The sequence below is a fragment of the Psammomys obesus genome, unplaced genomic scaffold (assembly GCF_907164565.1).
Source record: "Psammomys obesus unplaced genomic scaffold, mPsaObe1.curated_primary_1811, whole genome shotgun sequence".
NCBI lineage: Eukaryota > Metazoa > Chordata > Mammalia > Rodentia > Muridae > Psammomys > Psammomys obesus.
The window spans coordinates 7,816,239-7,833,659 of record NW_026585644.1 but is presented as its reverse complement, the minus strand read 5'-3'; the positions used below and the strand labels follow the sequence as shown (position 1 = coordinate 7,833,659).

Genomic DNA, 17,421 nt, shown 5'->3' with positions numbered 1-17,421 from the left:
ACCACAGCCTGCTCAGCCATTCTCTCTGGCCCCTGAACTTCAATCCATTGTAATAAATTCTTCATAAAACATAAATCGGGCTCCTTGCCGACTGTTTTCTTGGACCCCAAAATTGTTTGCCTATGTCTTTGTATTTCAAAATAATGTTCATGGATTAGTTCCAGTGTTGTTCTTGTGGTGGTGGTGGTAAGCTTCAGCGTGGATTTATTACAGGCTGCAAGGCTCCACGCCTTTGGAGCTGATCAGCTGGCTTGTCATAACGCCTCTTATGGCCATGTTGGTCTATATGTCTAGATTGCTCGGTGGCTAATGTCTTCTGGTGTGGCTTTTCTCCTAGTGTGTTACAGTCATGTCCGCAGTCGTGGGTCACGGGGGCAGAGACATTCGGAACTTCATCACAGGGCAATGCTACAGTTTCATCTGTGTGAATGTAAGTAGCAAACAGACCTGTTTGGAAGCATTTGAGACCCAAGCATACAATGTCAGAGAGAATGGGCCTCTGGACCCCTACATGTGCAACAGAAGGTTTTGAGAGATTAGTTGTGCTATTTACTATGTGCCTTAAAATTGTGGTTTTTACCATTTCACATAGGAAAGCATTATTTTCTGAACCCAAATCGTAGATTGAGATGCAAGTATTACTTCCATAGACAGTATTTTTAATTTTCCATATATAAAGTAGATAACATGAAATAAGTTCAGCCCAGGATATCGCTGAAATCTTAATATGTATAAATTATGTGCATCTTTAAAGTAGCTTAATAGTTAATTCTGATAAATACATTGAGTATCATGTAAAGTTCATCTCCCCATGTGTCAGCTTCTATTCTGTAATTTCTTCTGCTCACTTTCTCTTATTTTCCTGTCCTTGAGGTTGTGTCTTCTGATTTTCATGAAATGCAGAAGCTACTGAGCACGCTTGAAGAGAGCAGCCTTCCCCTTTTGTATCCTGTAGTTGTTATTTCGGTAAGTGAATAAATGTAGTTTTTCTCTCACTGAACCTCTGCTTCTTCTTGATAACCTAATGATTCGATCTGGAAAAGATTGGATTTAATTGAGAGTGTCCTGCAGAAGACTTCAGGGTTCATAGACCAACTTTTCCACTGACTTTTACCTTTGTAGCTGTGGTCATGTGGCTCTATGATATTGGAAAAATAGATGAATCCACTAGCCATCAATTTCTTTATCCTCATCAGCACAGCAAAATACATAGTCATGTTAACCAGTTGTTAAGCTAATGTGTAAGGTCTTAGGGTGTTCTGTGAACAGAGCAGAAGCAGCAGCTTCTCTGTGCCATTAAGTATAGGTAGAATGAGTAAGTGGCTAAAGAAAAGCAGCCTGGACTGGTCACACCACACCTCACACACACTACACATTCATATACAAATAAAGATGTGTTTATTTGTATATTTGTTTTGTAAAACATACACATACTTAATTATTTAATTAATTAAGCTAAATTGTAAAAATACTTGGGTCAAGTGTCTCTGCTTAGTTACCTTCAGTCTCCTTTTCCTGTAAGTATTTGACTTAAATAGCATGGCAGATTATGACAGCACAGATGACAACCTTCTAAATTTTCAGATATCAGTCAAAAATTTCACAAGTGTCTGAAAGAGAATGAAATAATTACAATTTTACATGCTTTTGGCTGACTCACCTCAGGTGGCCTCAAATGGAATTAGATAGCTGTTACACACTCCTTAGCCAGCACTGAACCGTCCTTGTAAGCCTTTACACTTTGGCCAGGAAGGGGCGAACTAGACCTGGGTGATCGCAGCACGTGGAGATGAGGCAATCCAGGTTGCTCCTGCCAGCACGGGGATGGTGACTGGGGCACGGGCTCCAGCAAACCTTTTTACATTTCCTGTCTATTGAAGCCCATTTGTCCAAAGTAAAAATATGTATTTCACTATAACTTATAACTTTAGAACATATTTGTGATGAATAAAGAATGCTTGTATATAAAAATGGCCATGTGCCTTTTTGTCTAGTCTCAGAATTTACAGTCATTTAAATAAAGAAAGCCTCATTAAAAATCAAAGCAAAAGCATATTTTTGGATTGATTCTTCAGAATTTTAAGTTAGAAGGAAACAAAGTGGACAGAAAGGTTTCAGAGACCTCTAATACCATATCATTTCAGCAATAAAATATATACGTTTATATACTTATGTTTATATTATAAACTCCTAAACTACATATATATATATTATCCTTTAACCTTTAAAATATAACCTATCTAGACTTAAAGTCATGATATTGAATTTTACAATAATGTTAGATCTATACTTCTCCTAACTTGGAGGATAATTAGCATGTATATGAGCGTAGATTCCTATGCCCATGTAGGTTAAAGGATAACTTGTGCAAGTTAACTTTCTTCTCCACTATGTCCTGGGATTTGAACTCCTGTCTTCATGCTTGGCACCTTTATCCACTGAGCCATTGCATCGGTCCTGGGTTGTTTTAAGGGGTAATTGTTTGTACTGGGATTAGTAAATATGAGGCTCCTGTTTTCTCATATTGTCAAGTAGATACAGAAAAATCCTGGTCATCAAAAAGGACAATCAGCTTGAGCTGACAGTATTTAGGAAGTTATGCACTGAAAGGAACAAAGAATATGTTCTTGAGTTCTTTGTATAGTGGGTTGTATTTTAATTTAGATTTGGCACATCTTTATTATGTAATTAATTAAATTCAGAGGAATTAGGATATTTTTAATGCTCGAGATTTTATTATTTAGGATAATCTGGCATGGATAAGCAGATTCTACTTTAAGATCCAGCTGAAGCAGGGCACAAAGTTTCCACATAAGGACAAGAGGAAAAATGAAGTATTTTGGAAAGAACTAAGAAACTTAATAAAATAAATTTGTTATTTTCTTTTAAAAAGCTTGTTTTCTTCCTAACTTTTTATGTAATCATGTGGATATTGTGTAACAGTATATTATGACAGGTTTCATTTCAAGTAGTCCTTTTTCTAAAACATTTTGGGTAAGTTTAGTTTTCTAAAAATCCTTTATTAAATCCTTGATTTCAAAATACTGTTCTGGGGCATCTATTTGCTCATCATCTTTCTTTTTCCTTTATTTGTTTTTATATTGGCTTACATTGGCAAATTCAAATGTATAATAACATTTAGTTTTATTTATGGAATAAGCTTGCATTAGATTCCTATATTTTTGTTAACTATTTGAGAACTTCATATGATGTATTTTTTTATGTCCTTGAGAGCTTTATTGAAATTAATTTTTTTCTTTTTTTTCTTTATTAATTACACTTTATTCACTTTGTATCCCCCCTGTGGTTCCCTCCCTCCTCTCTTCCCAATCCCTCCCTTCCTCCACTCTCTGCATGCATGCCCCTCCCCAAGTCCACTGATAGGGGAGGCCTTCTTTTCCTTTCTTCTGATCCTGGTCAATTAGGTCTCATCAGGAGTGGCTGCATTGTCTTCCTCTGTGGCCTGGTAATGCTGCTTCCCCCTCAGGGGGAGGTGATCAAAGAGCAGGCCAATCAGTTCATGTCAGAGACAGTCCTTGTTCCTATTACAATGGAACCCACTTGGATACTGAACTGCCATGGGCTACATCTGTGCAGGGGTCCTAGGTTATCTCCATGCACAGTCCTTGGTTGGAATAGCAGTCTCAGGAATGACCCCTGTGCTCAGATTTTTTTGGTTCTGTTGCTCTCCTTGTGGAGTTCCTGTCCTCCAGATCTTACTGTTTCCTACTTCTTTCCTAAGATTCCCTGCACTCTGCCCAAAGGTTGCCCATAAGTCTCAGCATCTGCATTGATAGTCTGCAGGGCAGAGCCTTTCAGAGGTCCTCTGTGTCAGGCTCCTGACTTGTTCCCTCTTTTCTTCTTCTTCTGATGTCCAGCCTCTTTGCCTTTCTGGATAGGGATTGAGTTCAACATTCTTAGTCATCAGGGAAATGCAAATCAAAACGACCCTAAGATTTCACCTTACACCCATCAAAATGGCTAAGATGAAAAACTCAAGTGACAACACATGCTGGAGAGGTTGTGGAGGAAGGGGAACCCTCCTCCACTCCTGGTGGGAATGTAAACTTGTACAACCACTCTGGAAATCAATCTGGCACTTCCTCAGACAACTAGGAATAACATTTCCTCAAGATTCAGCTATACCACTAGGCATATACCCAAAAGAGGCTCAAGTACACAATAAGGACATCTGCTCAACCATGTTTGTAGCAGCTTTATTTGTTATAGCCAGAACCTGGAAGCAACCCAGATGCCCCTCAGTGGAGGAATGGATACAGAAATTGTGGTACATCTACACAATGGAATATTACTCAGCAATAAAAAACAAGGAAATCATGAAATTTGCAGGTAAATGGTGGGATCTGGAAAAGATCATCCTGAGTGAGCTATCCCAGAAGCAGAAAGACGCACACGGTATATACTCACTCATATAGACATATAATATAGGATAAACCTACTAAAATCTGTACACCTAAAGAAACTAATCAAGAGGGAGGACCCTTGCTAAAATACTCAATTCCTATCCATATGATGCATTTTTGAATATACTCATCCTCTTAACTCCTCTTCTGATCACCCTTAGATTGTCCCATCCCTTTCTACCTTTTTTTTTCTACCCCCTTTTTCCTCTTTTCCCATTGGGTCCAATTTGTGTTGTATAACTCATCTTGTGGCCAGCTCTGCTGTGTGGTCATATTACATGTGTCAAATCGTGAAAGCACCTGAGTCTCCCTTGTGCAGCCACTATCAAAAGCTGGTGGCGTTTCAGCCAGTGGAATCAAGTGGCCCCACCCCCACCCCGCTGTGGTGAGAGGAAGCATTTCTTTTATCAAGACAAAAATCTTCATTTTGATATATTTAACTACATACTTTTATAATAAGCCAAAGGTTGTTGTTAATATTGGCTAGTTGATTAAAACATGCTTGTATTAAAAGTAGAAAAACATTATTGGGTAGAATAGTTCACAGTGCCATGTTTTCATGAATTTGTGTGCATTTTGAGTGACATTTGTTGTTTCATAAATCTTTTAGTTATGACCTTTAGGAACACATTGTCAGATAATGAGCATCTCCCTCACCAAGAGAATATTCCCTATCTGAAAGAAAATATTCTGTTACAGATTAGTACATGTAAAAGGTTTCAAAATTTAGGTAGTTTATGAAATTCAGCAAGAAAAGTCTTAGATACATGTTAAATTAGTTATTTCTCAAAATTATGTAAGAATATATTTGAATTCTTTCAGTTATTTCTGTTTTTTTTGTGTTGGTGTATATGCATTGTACATAATATTGTTTCATAAGATATTTTCATATAACATAATTAGCTTTCATCCTACTCCTTCTCTTTGCCCCTACTCCTCCCAACTCCTATTAGTTTCTTTGCTCTCTCAGGCAGTCGTGCCTCTCCTCTCATTTCTTAAATATTTGTATGATTTTGTGCATCTGTACAAAATCTAGGATCCAAAGTAGAGAAAAAAAGCATCATATTTGTCTTTTTGAGACTGATTTAATTCTTTGGGGAATATGTTTGAGAAAGTTCTTGTGTCTATATTTTGAAGCATTTTCCTCTAACAACTTCACATCTTATATTAAGATCTTTGTTGGATTTGGAGTGGGGCTCTATTCCAGGCAAGAGGAGGGGATCTCAGTATATTCTTGTAAGTATGCATTTCCATATATCCAAAACCATTATTCACATTTTTTTTCCTTTCTCAACAATTGGGTGTCTTTGGCTGATGGACTGTGTGGACTTCTTTTTGGGCTCTTTGTTTGACTCCGTTCATCTGTGTGTCTGTGTTTGTCCAAGTGCTGTGCTGCTTTAAAAATTACTATGACACTATATATCTCGGAGCCAGGAGTGGAAGTTATCTACAGCTTTACTTGTTCTGCTTAGAAATGCTTTAGCTATTCAGTCTTTTATGCTTTCTCATGAATTTTACTTTTTCTTCCAGTTTTACAAAGAATCTCACTGTCACTGGAATTTTATAGAATGTTTCCAGTAATGAAGCATATGTACCATCTTAATTCTGCCAATCCATGACCATAGGAAATCTTGTAGTGTCTTTTTAGATTGTTTTTCTTCTATATTTTAAACTTTTCATTGTAGAGGTCTTCCAGTTTCTTAGTTATGTTTATTCCAAGGTATTATTTTTGAAGCAGTTTTGATTAGAATTCCTTTCTTGATTTTTCTCTCGGAACATTTATTATTGGTATGCATGAAGGCTACTGAATTTTGTATTCTGTTGCTGAAAGTGTTCATTAGTTCTAAGAACTGTCTGTTAGAAACTTTACTGTCTTTAATGTATGAGATCATGTGGTCTGTTTTCTTTCTCATTTGTATTCTTTTTATTTCTTTCTAGTCTTAATTCTTTGCTAAAACCTTGGACATTCTCTTGAATAAGATTGAGGAAGTCAACAGGCTTCACTGGTTCTGAATTTTATAGTGAAAGTGCCTTGAGATTTTCCTATTTAGCATAAGATTGACTGTAGATTTGTTATTGTTTATACAATATTACCCTATTGAGGTACATTTTTTCTTTTCCTCATTTCTTAAGCTCTTTTTTAATAAAAGGATCTTGGTCTTTCTCAAAGCCATGCTCATGTGATTTCTATACTTATGTCAGTTTATGTGCTGTATTATATTTATTGATTTGTATATTTAAGTGTCCTCACATCTCTGGGTTGAAGTTAATTTGAGAGAGATGAATGATTTTTTGACGTGTTCTTCAGTTTGATTTGCAAGTATTTTATTGAGAGTTTTACATTTGTGTTCATATGGGAACTTGGCATACAGTTTTGTTTTCGTTGGTGTGTGTTTATCTGGTTTTGATATCTATAATATTGGCTTCATAAAACCTGTGGTTGTGTTGTTCCCCTTTCTAGTGTGTGAAGTGGTTAGAGAAGCATGGCATTAGTTCTTTACACATCTGGTAGAATTCAGCAGTGAATACATGTGGCGCTGTACTTTTATTTTTTTGAAGATTTTTTTTGAAGTTTCTATTCCATTGCTTGCTATAGATTTGTTTAAATTGTTTATAACATCTTGGTTTATTTTTGGTAAGCTGCATGGTATGGAAATTCATCCAATTCTTTTACATTTTCCAGTTGAATGGTATTTTAGTTTCCAAGTGTATCCTCATGATTTTCTGAATTTCATTGGTATCTCTTGTCATGTTTACTTCTCTAAGTTAATTAATTTGGGTCTTCTCTTTCTTTTGGGTAGTTTGGCTACGGGTTTTTTTTTTTTTTCTTTTTAGTATTTCAAAAATTCTAGTTAATTGATTATTTGTATTGTTTTATTTCCATTTTGCTAATTTATGCCATAATCTTTATTATTTCTTTCATGTGCTAACTTAGAATTTGGCTTCTTATCTTTTCTAGACTGCCATTTTGTCAGATATTTTAAACCCTTAGTCTATGTCTTACTTGTCAACATAGGTACTTTTAGCATTTTAAGGGCTGTTTTCAGTGTACGTAACAAGTTTTGATATGCAATGCTTTTGATTTCATCTGCTTTAAATCATTTTCAATTTTGTCTTGTTTTCCTTGATGATCCACTCATCACTCAATACTATATAGTGAGTTTGCAATTTTCTGTTGTTGATTTCTCTCACTATTGGTCTCTAATTTTACTTCATTGTAATCAGGTAGTCTATATTAAATTGTTATGAGTGTCCTATCTTTGCTAAAACTTGTCTTGTGTTATATTATATAATCTATTTTAGAGAAAGTTGGATGAGATATTAACAAGATTGTGTATTCTATAGTATTTACATAGAATGATCTGTTGATATTTGTCAGGTCCATTTGATCTAGATGTCATTTAATTAAGATGCTTTTTTACTTGCTTCATTTTGGAATGACCTATCTGTTAATGAGATTGGGCTATTAAAGTCACTCACCAACTCAACATTACTGTGTTGCAGTTAATTATGTCTTCATATCTAGAAATTTTTGTTTCATCAAATGGTTTATGGCCAGGTATGCTGCATATATATTTAGAGTCATTGTACCTTCTTGATGGATTATTTCCTTAATCTTATTTTTAAGATTTGTATATTTATGTATGAGTGCTTTATTTGCATGTATGTCTGCATGCCCAAAGAAGGCATCAGATTGTTATGAGCCACCATGTGGTTGCTGGGAATTTAACTCAGGACTTTTGGAAGAGCAGCCAGTGCTCTTAACCACTGAGCCCTGTCTTCTGTTCCCTTAACCTTATGAAGTGACCTTTGATATCTTTTCTAAGATTGCCATTTTGTCAGATATTAAAACAGTGACTCCTGCTCATTCTTTGCATGTGTTTGTGTTGGTATGCCATTTGCATTCTATCATAAGTAAGTGTTTTAGACAAGGTATATTTCTTGTGTAAGGTGGGTTTTGACACCACAGGGTAATCTGAGCATGTCATAGTCAGTGAGTGGGGCCAGTACTGCTTTAAACAACTTTTTTCCTGAGGGGAAGAAGCTTGATTCTCCAGGCCAGAACTAATTGTAACCAATGCGGACTGCTACTGATGGTAGTTATTGGATAGAGAAAAGGAGATACCTCAGAAGATCTGTTATTATACTGGATTGTTTTAGCAATTCTGAGTTTTTTGTTTTTCCATATGAAATTGAGAATTGTTCTTTCAAGTTCTGTAAATTACACACACAAACACACACACACACACACACACACACACGATATATGAAGCAAGACAAGCTCCACAAGTTCCAACAATCTTCAACATACACATACATACATACATACATAAATGTGTACATTTGCACATTGGATGGATGCAGCAAATTCCAAAGAGCAAGCTTCAACCATTTTCCACATATACACATGTACACATATATGTATTGGATCAAATGAGTAAGCTCCAACAACTTATGTTTTTTCTCCCACAACTTATATATCTTAGCAAAATCTTTCAAGCATTACAGAAATCACAATGTGGTTACATTCAATTTTTGTTTAAGTGAATGATTACAATGAGTATGTGTAGAAAAAAATGTTCCCCAATACCCTCACATGATTAAATGTTTCACTTATTATTGGTGAAAACCAAATTATTCCCAACAACCCACATACATTTGTAACTAAGCAACTTATAATGGGTAAGCAAGCAAGGTGATTTTTTCAGCTAGTTTTTATTTTACTGGCTTGCTACAACTTGTGTTTACAAAGAAAGAAGCCATTATTTTGAAAAGTAACATAAAATTCTAAAAAAAACCACAAATCTAAACTTTTATATAAAAACAATCAGCTGTTTCTACTTTAAATCCTCAAGGTGCACATCTACACATTAACAATTTTTATTTATTCATATCAGGAAGCTCAGGAAAAAAAAAAACGGGTACAAGAAATTAATCCTCATCTGCCTATCAGTCCATCTTCGGTGAGAGTCACAGAAGCCAGTGCTAACTGAGCTGATACAGTTCTTGCCCCCTGACCTGAAAGTTTCCCTAGCCCATCTACAAACACTGTGCCTCTCTGAACTTCAAACGGTTCCTCAAGATTTTCTACATCAGAGCCACTGACAAAAACATCTTAGCTAACTTTACAAACCATTTTTTCAAATTCTTTGTAAAGTGTGGTGGTTGAATTATTAATCTGCTCCAGCAGCATTGCCAGAAAATGATCAAGCACTGTTACTGTGAGTGCCAGTGATACTGCCCAGAGAGGGGCTGGAAGCCCCCTTGGGGATTTCATACAGCTCATATATTATGAGGGATGTGGTGATCACAAAGGCAACAAGTAGAGCAATCTCCATAACAGCATAAAGTCCTCAGAACATGTAGTCCTTGGGGATCTTCCTCTCTGAGGCACTAACCAGTGGCCTCATTCCAGGAGCTCTAAAGCGGTTTTGCTGTTCCTCTGTACGGCCCTCAACACTTTCTTCTAAACAACAACTAAGTAGATACTGTTTTTAACATCAATCTGCTAGTTTGTGTCTTTTTATTAGAAAATTGAGACAATTAGCATTCAAGAGTTTTCATTGAAAGGTATGTTTTCCTATCACTTGTTGATTTTGTAATGTTAAATATTTTCTTTTTCTGATTTACATATTTAACTCTTCTAGTCTATTTTATTCTTTCCTATAGTATTATACATGTGTTTATATTTCTCTTAAGTGCATTTTTTCTAGAGTCTTCTGTGGCACTGGCTTAATAGTAATGAATTCTTTTAGCTTGTGTTTATCAGGAAAAGGTTTATTCTCTGACAATTGTGATCAATAGTTTGGTATAGATAGTAATAAAGGTTAGCAACTATTGTCTTTACAGCTTTGAATTCTAAACTAATTCCTGATGTTAGAGTTTTGTTTGAGAAGTCTGCTGTAATTCTGATGAGCTTGATTTTATTTATAGCTTTGTCTATCCATCTTGCAAATTTCAGTACGTTTATTTTGTCTCCATGTTTAGGGTCTTAGACTATATTATGGAGAGGTACTTCTCTGATCTTATTTGTGCCTCTTGAATATACATGATTATCTTTCAAGCTAGATTTGAAATTTTTCTACTGTGAATTTTATTGATTAGTATGGATAGCTTTTCCCTGGAGTTTTTCTCCTTCTAGTCTCATGATCTATAAATCTTGCCTTTTAAAGATGTCCCATATGCCTGTCCTTTTCTGATATATTGTATTGGGAAAGTTTTCTACTAAGGGTCTTTTATTTTTAAGACTCAAAGAATTTTTCATTTCTAAAATTTCAATTGATTTTTAGTATTTCAATCTCTTTATGGGGTTCCTTTTCATATCCTTTATCTTTTTTATTCCGTTAGATGTACTTTTATGTTTTTTATTTAGAAGTTTATTTACATCCTCTTGATTTATTAAATATTTATTTTATTTTTAATTATGTGTATTTTGTGTGTGTGTGTGTATGTGTGTGTGTGTGAGAATGTGTGTGTGAATATGTGTGTTAAGTGCCTTAGGAGGTACAAAGCTTTGGATCCCTTAGAATATGGAGTTTCAGGTAGTTGTGAGCTGATGTGTGTGTTGGGAAAAAAAACTCTGGTCCTCTTAGAGAACAGTGGAGTTCAAACAAAGTACTTTGGAGTTGAGTTTTCTTCAGCTTTCAACAGGCGTCAGGACTGTCCTGGATTTTCCCCAGAAGTCATCAGGAAATGTTGATTTGAGTTAATTTCTACCCATTATTGTTCTGCTTGTGTTGGGTGATTATATAGATGAAGGTTGGGTACTAATGTGACCCCATAGGCCTTTACTTTTTCATCTAGAGATGTTTGTCCTATCCTGGCCTTGTCTTCTGTTATTGTTCACTCTTATGGTCTCCATATAGTTTATGATAAGGAGCATGTATGTTAGGATTTTATTGCTGTGAAAAGACATGACCATGGCAACTCCTTGTTTGCTTGTTTGGAGACAGGGTTTCTCTGCATATCCCTGACTGTTCTGGAACTCACTCTGCACACCAAACTGGTCTTGAACTCACAGAGATCTGCTTCCCTCTGCCTCCCAAGTGCTGGGAATAAAGGAGAGCACCACCACTGTCTGTCAGACCACAACAGATCTTATAAACTGTACTTTTTAAAAACTCTTTTATTTGCATTTTTCATATCTTTTCTTCCCTACTCCACCCCTACCTCTTTCAACACCCCAACACCAGGTAGGAGAGAGAAAGGGTTAGTGGGAAAGGAGACACAGTTCTTTTACCTGCTTCCTGCTGGTTAGGGTCATCAGGTTCCTTGGAATCAGTCCAATCCTTGTTTCAGGAATTCTCCAACTTTCTCTCTGCAACAACAGCAATGAAGAGCAGTGGGAAAGCAGCAGCAACCTTGTTCGTTCTCAGAGCTCCACATACTCTGCGCTCTGGCATTTATTCTCTCTCTAGATTTCTCAGACTTAAACTACCTGCAGCTACTAAAGAGCTCCTCTCAGAGCCTACATGAGACAAATAGTCTGCTGTTATGGACCATCTGAATCAGCCCCACATCCCCACACCTGGGATTAAAACAAAAAACATGTTTATATCCACAACAAAAACATTTAATTGGGGCTGGCTCACAGTTAGAGGTTTACTCTAGTAGTGTCATGGCGGAAAGAATGATGGCATGCAGGCAGACATGGTGCTGGAGAGGTAGCTGAGAGTTTTACATCTGGACCTGCAGGCAGCAGAAAGAGACAGTGAGCCGCTAGGGCTGACTTGTGTTTCTGAGATCTCAAAGCCTGCCCCCAGTGACACACTTCCTCCAACAAAGCCACACCTACTCCAACAGGACCACACCTCCTAAGAGTGCCACTCCCTATGAGGCCCATGGGGGCCATTTTCTATCCAACCATCACAATGCGTTAATTACACGGTCCTGGCACAGCCACTACCTCGCTCGACATTATACTTCTCAGTTCCTGTGCTGTCCTTTGCCTGGCAGTTTTGTGTCCTCTTCTTGGTGCCTGTAAGGAATCTGTAGCTTCAGGTTCCTGAGTCACACCTCAGCCTACATTTTCACAGCCAGGACTGTTCCTGCATCACTTGGCCCATGACCTGTGATGTATCCAGTTCCTGTTGCATCTCCTCCTTCTGTTAATGGGGAATAGGGAGAACATTGTCCTTGTGGGGGTGGTTATAGTTCTTCTTTGTGGAGATCTCTTTGTATTTTCCCTTTACTTTTGGCCATCATCTTGTTTATGAACAAAGGTCATTGTTTATTACACTGGCTATTTTATTTCTTCAAATAAGATAGTTTATATTGCTTAGTTTAGCCTATAAGGTAGCCAGTTTTCTTTTTCCTGAGTGAAATGCTGTTCTTTGTGTCTTCTTAGACTATATGATAAAAATGCTCTGCAACTTACTACTGTTGGTCTATTATACATTCTGAGAAGCCCATCTTATGTTAAAAATACAATTGACGTTTGTGACCTGCACAACACTGTAGTTTAGTGACTCACACTGTGGAGTATATGATTGCTTTTCTCTCATGACAGTGTAGCTAACAGGACACTGACACTCAATTGCTTAGTATCATAGCGAGTATGTTAACATCAGTCAAGAAGATCAAAATTCAATGTTGGATTGTTAAGTGAAGATTGCTGCCACAACCTTGTAGAAGAGGAATGTTCCAAATGGATAGTCTAAGTTGAGGACCACATGGATTTGACTTCCTTCATCAGATTATTTCTTGTTGGAGGGTTTTCTGAAAGTTCTTTTCACAGTGTTCTTATATAAAACTATGAACATGGGACACACATAGTTTTCTGTCTTTATTTTCTTGTTTTGTTTTTGTTTACTATGTCAATAACAGCAGACATATATTTAGAAACATAGCATTTGAAAAGATCAAAAGTAATTTCATAAAAAGTAAATTCAATATTTAAAATACCCTGGAAATTATTGACTCTATTTAAAGGAAACAAGAATCAAAGAGACTAAGACTGAGAACTGAGGTGGAGGCTTATGGTCAAAGAGCTATTGATTTTTTCTGGGCAGTGAAGAAAAGAGATTTTAGGAGGCAGTACTACCAATATCTGTATTCTAGTCAAGATTATATAAAAATGATCTTGTAAAACCCTCACATTTCACATATTTGTCCAAAAAGCTCAATAGGAATTCTATCTTACCAGGCTGTATTTCCACAAAACATCGTTTAAATAGTGGACAGCTTATGATTTTGGTTGTGAGCCTAGCCTTTAACAGCTGAGCTGTCTCTCCAGCCCAGACAGAATGTGATTTAAAGCTTAATTCTTTAGTATGCAGGAATGACTCACTTAAGCACCAAATTGATGGTTAGCTCTTAAAATTCTGGAAAGGTATTCGACACATTTGTGAATGGGAGTTCAAGCTTGCGAAGTAGAGCACGTGTTCCAATACTACTTAGTACAATCTGTGTTTATTTCTCTAATAGAAAAATAATTTACTGTAGTTCTGTCTCATACAGGAGCTCCACTTTCACTGACAGTTTCCACAGTTTAATTATTAGTGTTATAAGAGGTGGGAAACTTTGTGTGTTCACGCTTGCAAAAAAAATTATAAAGTATTAGGTGGAATTTTAGTGTTGTAAAACATAATTTAACCTTCAAAGGCATTAAACCTAGTTTAATTTTTTTTTTGTAGGAAGTAGTTTTTTAGATAGAACAGATCAGAGTATGTGGCCTTTAAAATAGTTCTAAATATTTAATATTTGAACATGTCAGCAAATAATGTAATAATTTTAAAAAGTCCAGAAAACCATCTGCCATTGACAATTGATACTTTACATGTGAGGAACTGGTCACAGAGATGGAAATTGTTTCCAGAAGGTTCCACAGCCCACAGCGGCAGCACCAGGAGCAGAGTCAAGCCAGTATGCGTTACAAAATATACACTTGTTACTTTGATGCTTTCATGAATGTGTTAAATAATGGAAAAAGATTAAAAATATACACATATACACATAGATGTATCCAATGTTCCTGCCTAATAAAGAACAAATGTCAACTGGAAAAGAGGGCAGAGCCTTCTTTTAAGTATAATGGCTTCTTATTTTAGCTTCACAGTCATGTGGCCTTTCTTGAATTTAAGTTATAAAAATACACGATCTTGTTAGATTTCCAACCAGATTCTAGACAGATCTTTTTCTTTTTAAAATTTTCACCTTTTACTTAACTGCTTACTTAGTACATTTTCTACTATTAACCCTGTCCTTCCTAGTCTGAAGTAATGCATTTTCAAGATATAAGTTCTTACTCAACAAGTAAAGAAGACGGCTTTACCTCTCATTGTCTCTACTGTGGCCTATGTTTCAGTCTGTCTGCTTCTGGTCTCTTGATTACTTGTTCTTGTTTGCGATGATTGCTGCAGTCAGGGAGTCAGCCATGGGCTGGCCTTTGGGAGCCCTTACTCCTACCTCTTGTGCAATCTCAGTTGTATTGCTTTTGTAGTTCCATGAACACGTCTGCTTCTCTTTTTGAAATGTTTCCTTTGTGTTCCATGTTAAGCATTTATGATTTTCATTTAAATGTATTGGATTTCTCTTTCTTGCCTGCATACCACTTCAGCACAAATGGAATTACTTGTACAAGTTTTACAAATTCTTTTCTTGTGCTAATACAGTAAGTCTCAGGTATTTCCTGCCTAAGTCAATAATAAAACCCAGATAAATACTGGTTAAAGAATACCTTTGGAGCCTTTTACAACTTCCGTAATAAAGGAATTAATTTCTAACACAAAGATGAGGAATGCTAAGTCATTCTTATTGAATAAAGAGAATCCTCTGTGTTGCTATAATCTTAGAGTTTTGCTTATGGCTAAATGGTGAATGAAAGTTTATGTTGTGAGATAGAAGCTGACGAAGATTGATTGTGATAAACATGTAACTGGTGGTGTACAAAGAAAGGATTCTTGTAGAAATGCCTTCCTACTGTTAATCCTTTTAAAGGATGGGATATTTGTTTCCAGGAACAGCAGTGGTCTAATAGAATATGCAAACAGAATGGAATCTAGAGGACATTTTCTAACTTTTATAAATATATCTTTTCTAACTAAGGACAGATTTAGGAGTGGCTAATTATTTTTCCATTTCCAGTAGGCTATTCATCTTGGTTCATTGAGCGAAACAACTTGAAAATTCTTTTTGCCAGTGTGATCCTAGTTAATCAGTCTGAAAAATTGACATGTAAAGCACATGAAGCCAGGCAAACAAAAGTGGAGTGCTTTCTTAAGGAGCTTGCATTGATGTTAGCCCTAAGAAGTGAATTGATTTCATCATTCATTAAAAAATTATGCTTGCTTCAGTAGAAGAATTGTTTTTAACATGTTAGCTGTTACCATGCCATTTATGAACCTTAGCAAACAGGTTTATTTGACTTATAGCATATCTGCTCTCTAGCTTTCTGTTTTCACATTTCAGTATGTAATTTAGTTTAAAACTACTCAGAGGTTAAGAACAGATAATGTGTGTAATGTGTGTAGTAGTTTCCCTTTAGCAGCTTTTCTCTTTGTGAGTAGAAATGATACTACAACAATGAACTGCCCAAACTGTGGAGAGAGTCTGCCCTTTGCAACATTCACTGTGGGTAAATGGATTTTACTCTTCATAGACGCATATACCACATACAAAAAATATGCTTGAGAGTTTCTCTATCTTGATATTTTTGTGTTACTGTCGTCTACTTAAATAATGAAATGAGCTTTAATAAAGCCCTAATTTAATGTTTCTTTGCAAAACTACTACACCTTTTGAATATTATTAAAGTTGTATGTTATACTTACGTAATAATTAACATAATATAAACTATATAAACATATGGGCCCTGACTTTGCATATGTTATTTAATTGCATACATTATTTGAATTAATTTTTGTTTAGATGAGAATGTTAATTATATTCTCATGTGACTAGCCTGGTAAGCACTCTGGACCTGGAGTTAATGTCCCAGGTGTGAGTACTAATTTAAGCATTTTTTAACCTGCCCAAGCTGTTTAGTTTCTGTGACCTTCAGGTCAGAAATGCCTCTGTCCGCAATAAAATATTATACCCTTCTTGCATTGAAGGAGATTTTCTTTTTAAAATAATTTCCATTTCTAAATTGCAGCATGGTATAGTCATTTCACATTTTAATGCTCTTCAGTGTATATATTTAAAATGTAAAGCATTTGTCATTGTACCAGCCATGTAACATGAGTCAGGTACAATGCATGCTGCCTTTTCCTTCCCTCCCTCCCTCCTTCCTTCCCTTTTTTCTTTTCTTTTCTCTTTCTTTCTTTCCTTCCTTCCTTCCTTCCTTCCTTCCTTCCTTCCTTCCTTCCTTCCTTCCTTCCTTTCTTTCTTTCTTTCTTTCTTTCTTTCTTCTTTTCTTGCTTTTTAAAGACAGTGTTTTCTGTGTAGCCATAGCTGTCCTGAAAATTGCCCTGTAGACCAGGCTGGCCTCCACCTCACAGAGATCTGAATACCTCTGCTGCCCAAGTACTGGGATTACAGGCCTGTTCTATCATGCGTGGTGGAAATGCCAGTATCAAACCACTTTTAGGAACAAAGAAGACTTACGAGTTAGGTTTCTTTTGTTCTCATCATTCTTATTCTCTTATTTCCACAGTGTGGCTTTTCTAAGATAATCCTAGATCTTTCTTTTTGACTTTTCATCACCTTCCTACTGCCTCTCTATTGAAAATAATTGTAAAATTAATCATTTCTTCATACCAGGCTATTTTTGTATGCTTGTCTTGGGCATTGTTTGTTGAGAATGAATCTCTCAATGATAAAGTCTGTGTTACTGATTTCTCTTACAGTTCTGTGTAAATTTTAGAGAAAATCTAGTAGTCACTTCCAGTGAACTGTTCTCTCTATTACTTAAATTTTTATGTTATAGATTCATATAGTATTTACCAAACATCTGTATGATAAAATTTTGAAATGCTTGCATTTTGCTTTTTAAATTTATTCCTTTCAAAACGTCATTCTATTTAAAGGAGTTATGGTATTTTATGCTAGGTAAATT

The 17,421-nt window shown here is 36.0% G+C and overlaps 1 protein-coding gene across 3 annotated transcripts in view; it reads left to right on the top strand.

Moving 5' to 3' along the window:
• Crppa (CDP-L-ribitol pyrophosphorylase A) overlaps positions 1-17,421 on the top strand; it is a 279,755-nt gene that overhangs the window by 128,415 nt on the left and 133,919 nt on the right. For 2 of the 3 annotated variants that reach the window (XM_055624283.1, XM_055624290.1), the window contains exons 7-8: positions 338-430; positions 874-966. The exons of the other annotated variant lie outside the window; for it this stretch is intronic. In XM_055624283.1, coding sequence (XP_055480258.1) covers positions 338-430; positions 874-966 — 186 coding nt within the window. The remainder of the gene's footprint in view (positions 1-337; positions 431-873; positions 967-17,421) is intronic. 3 annotated transcript variants of the gene reach the window in all.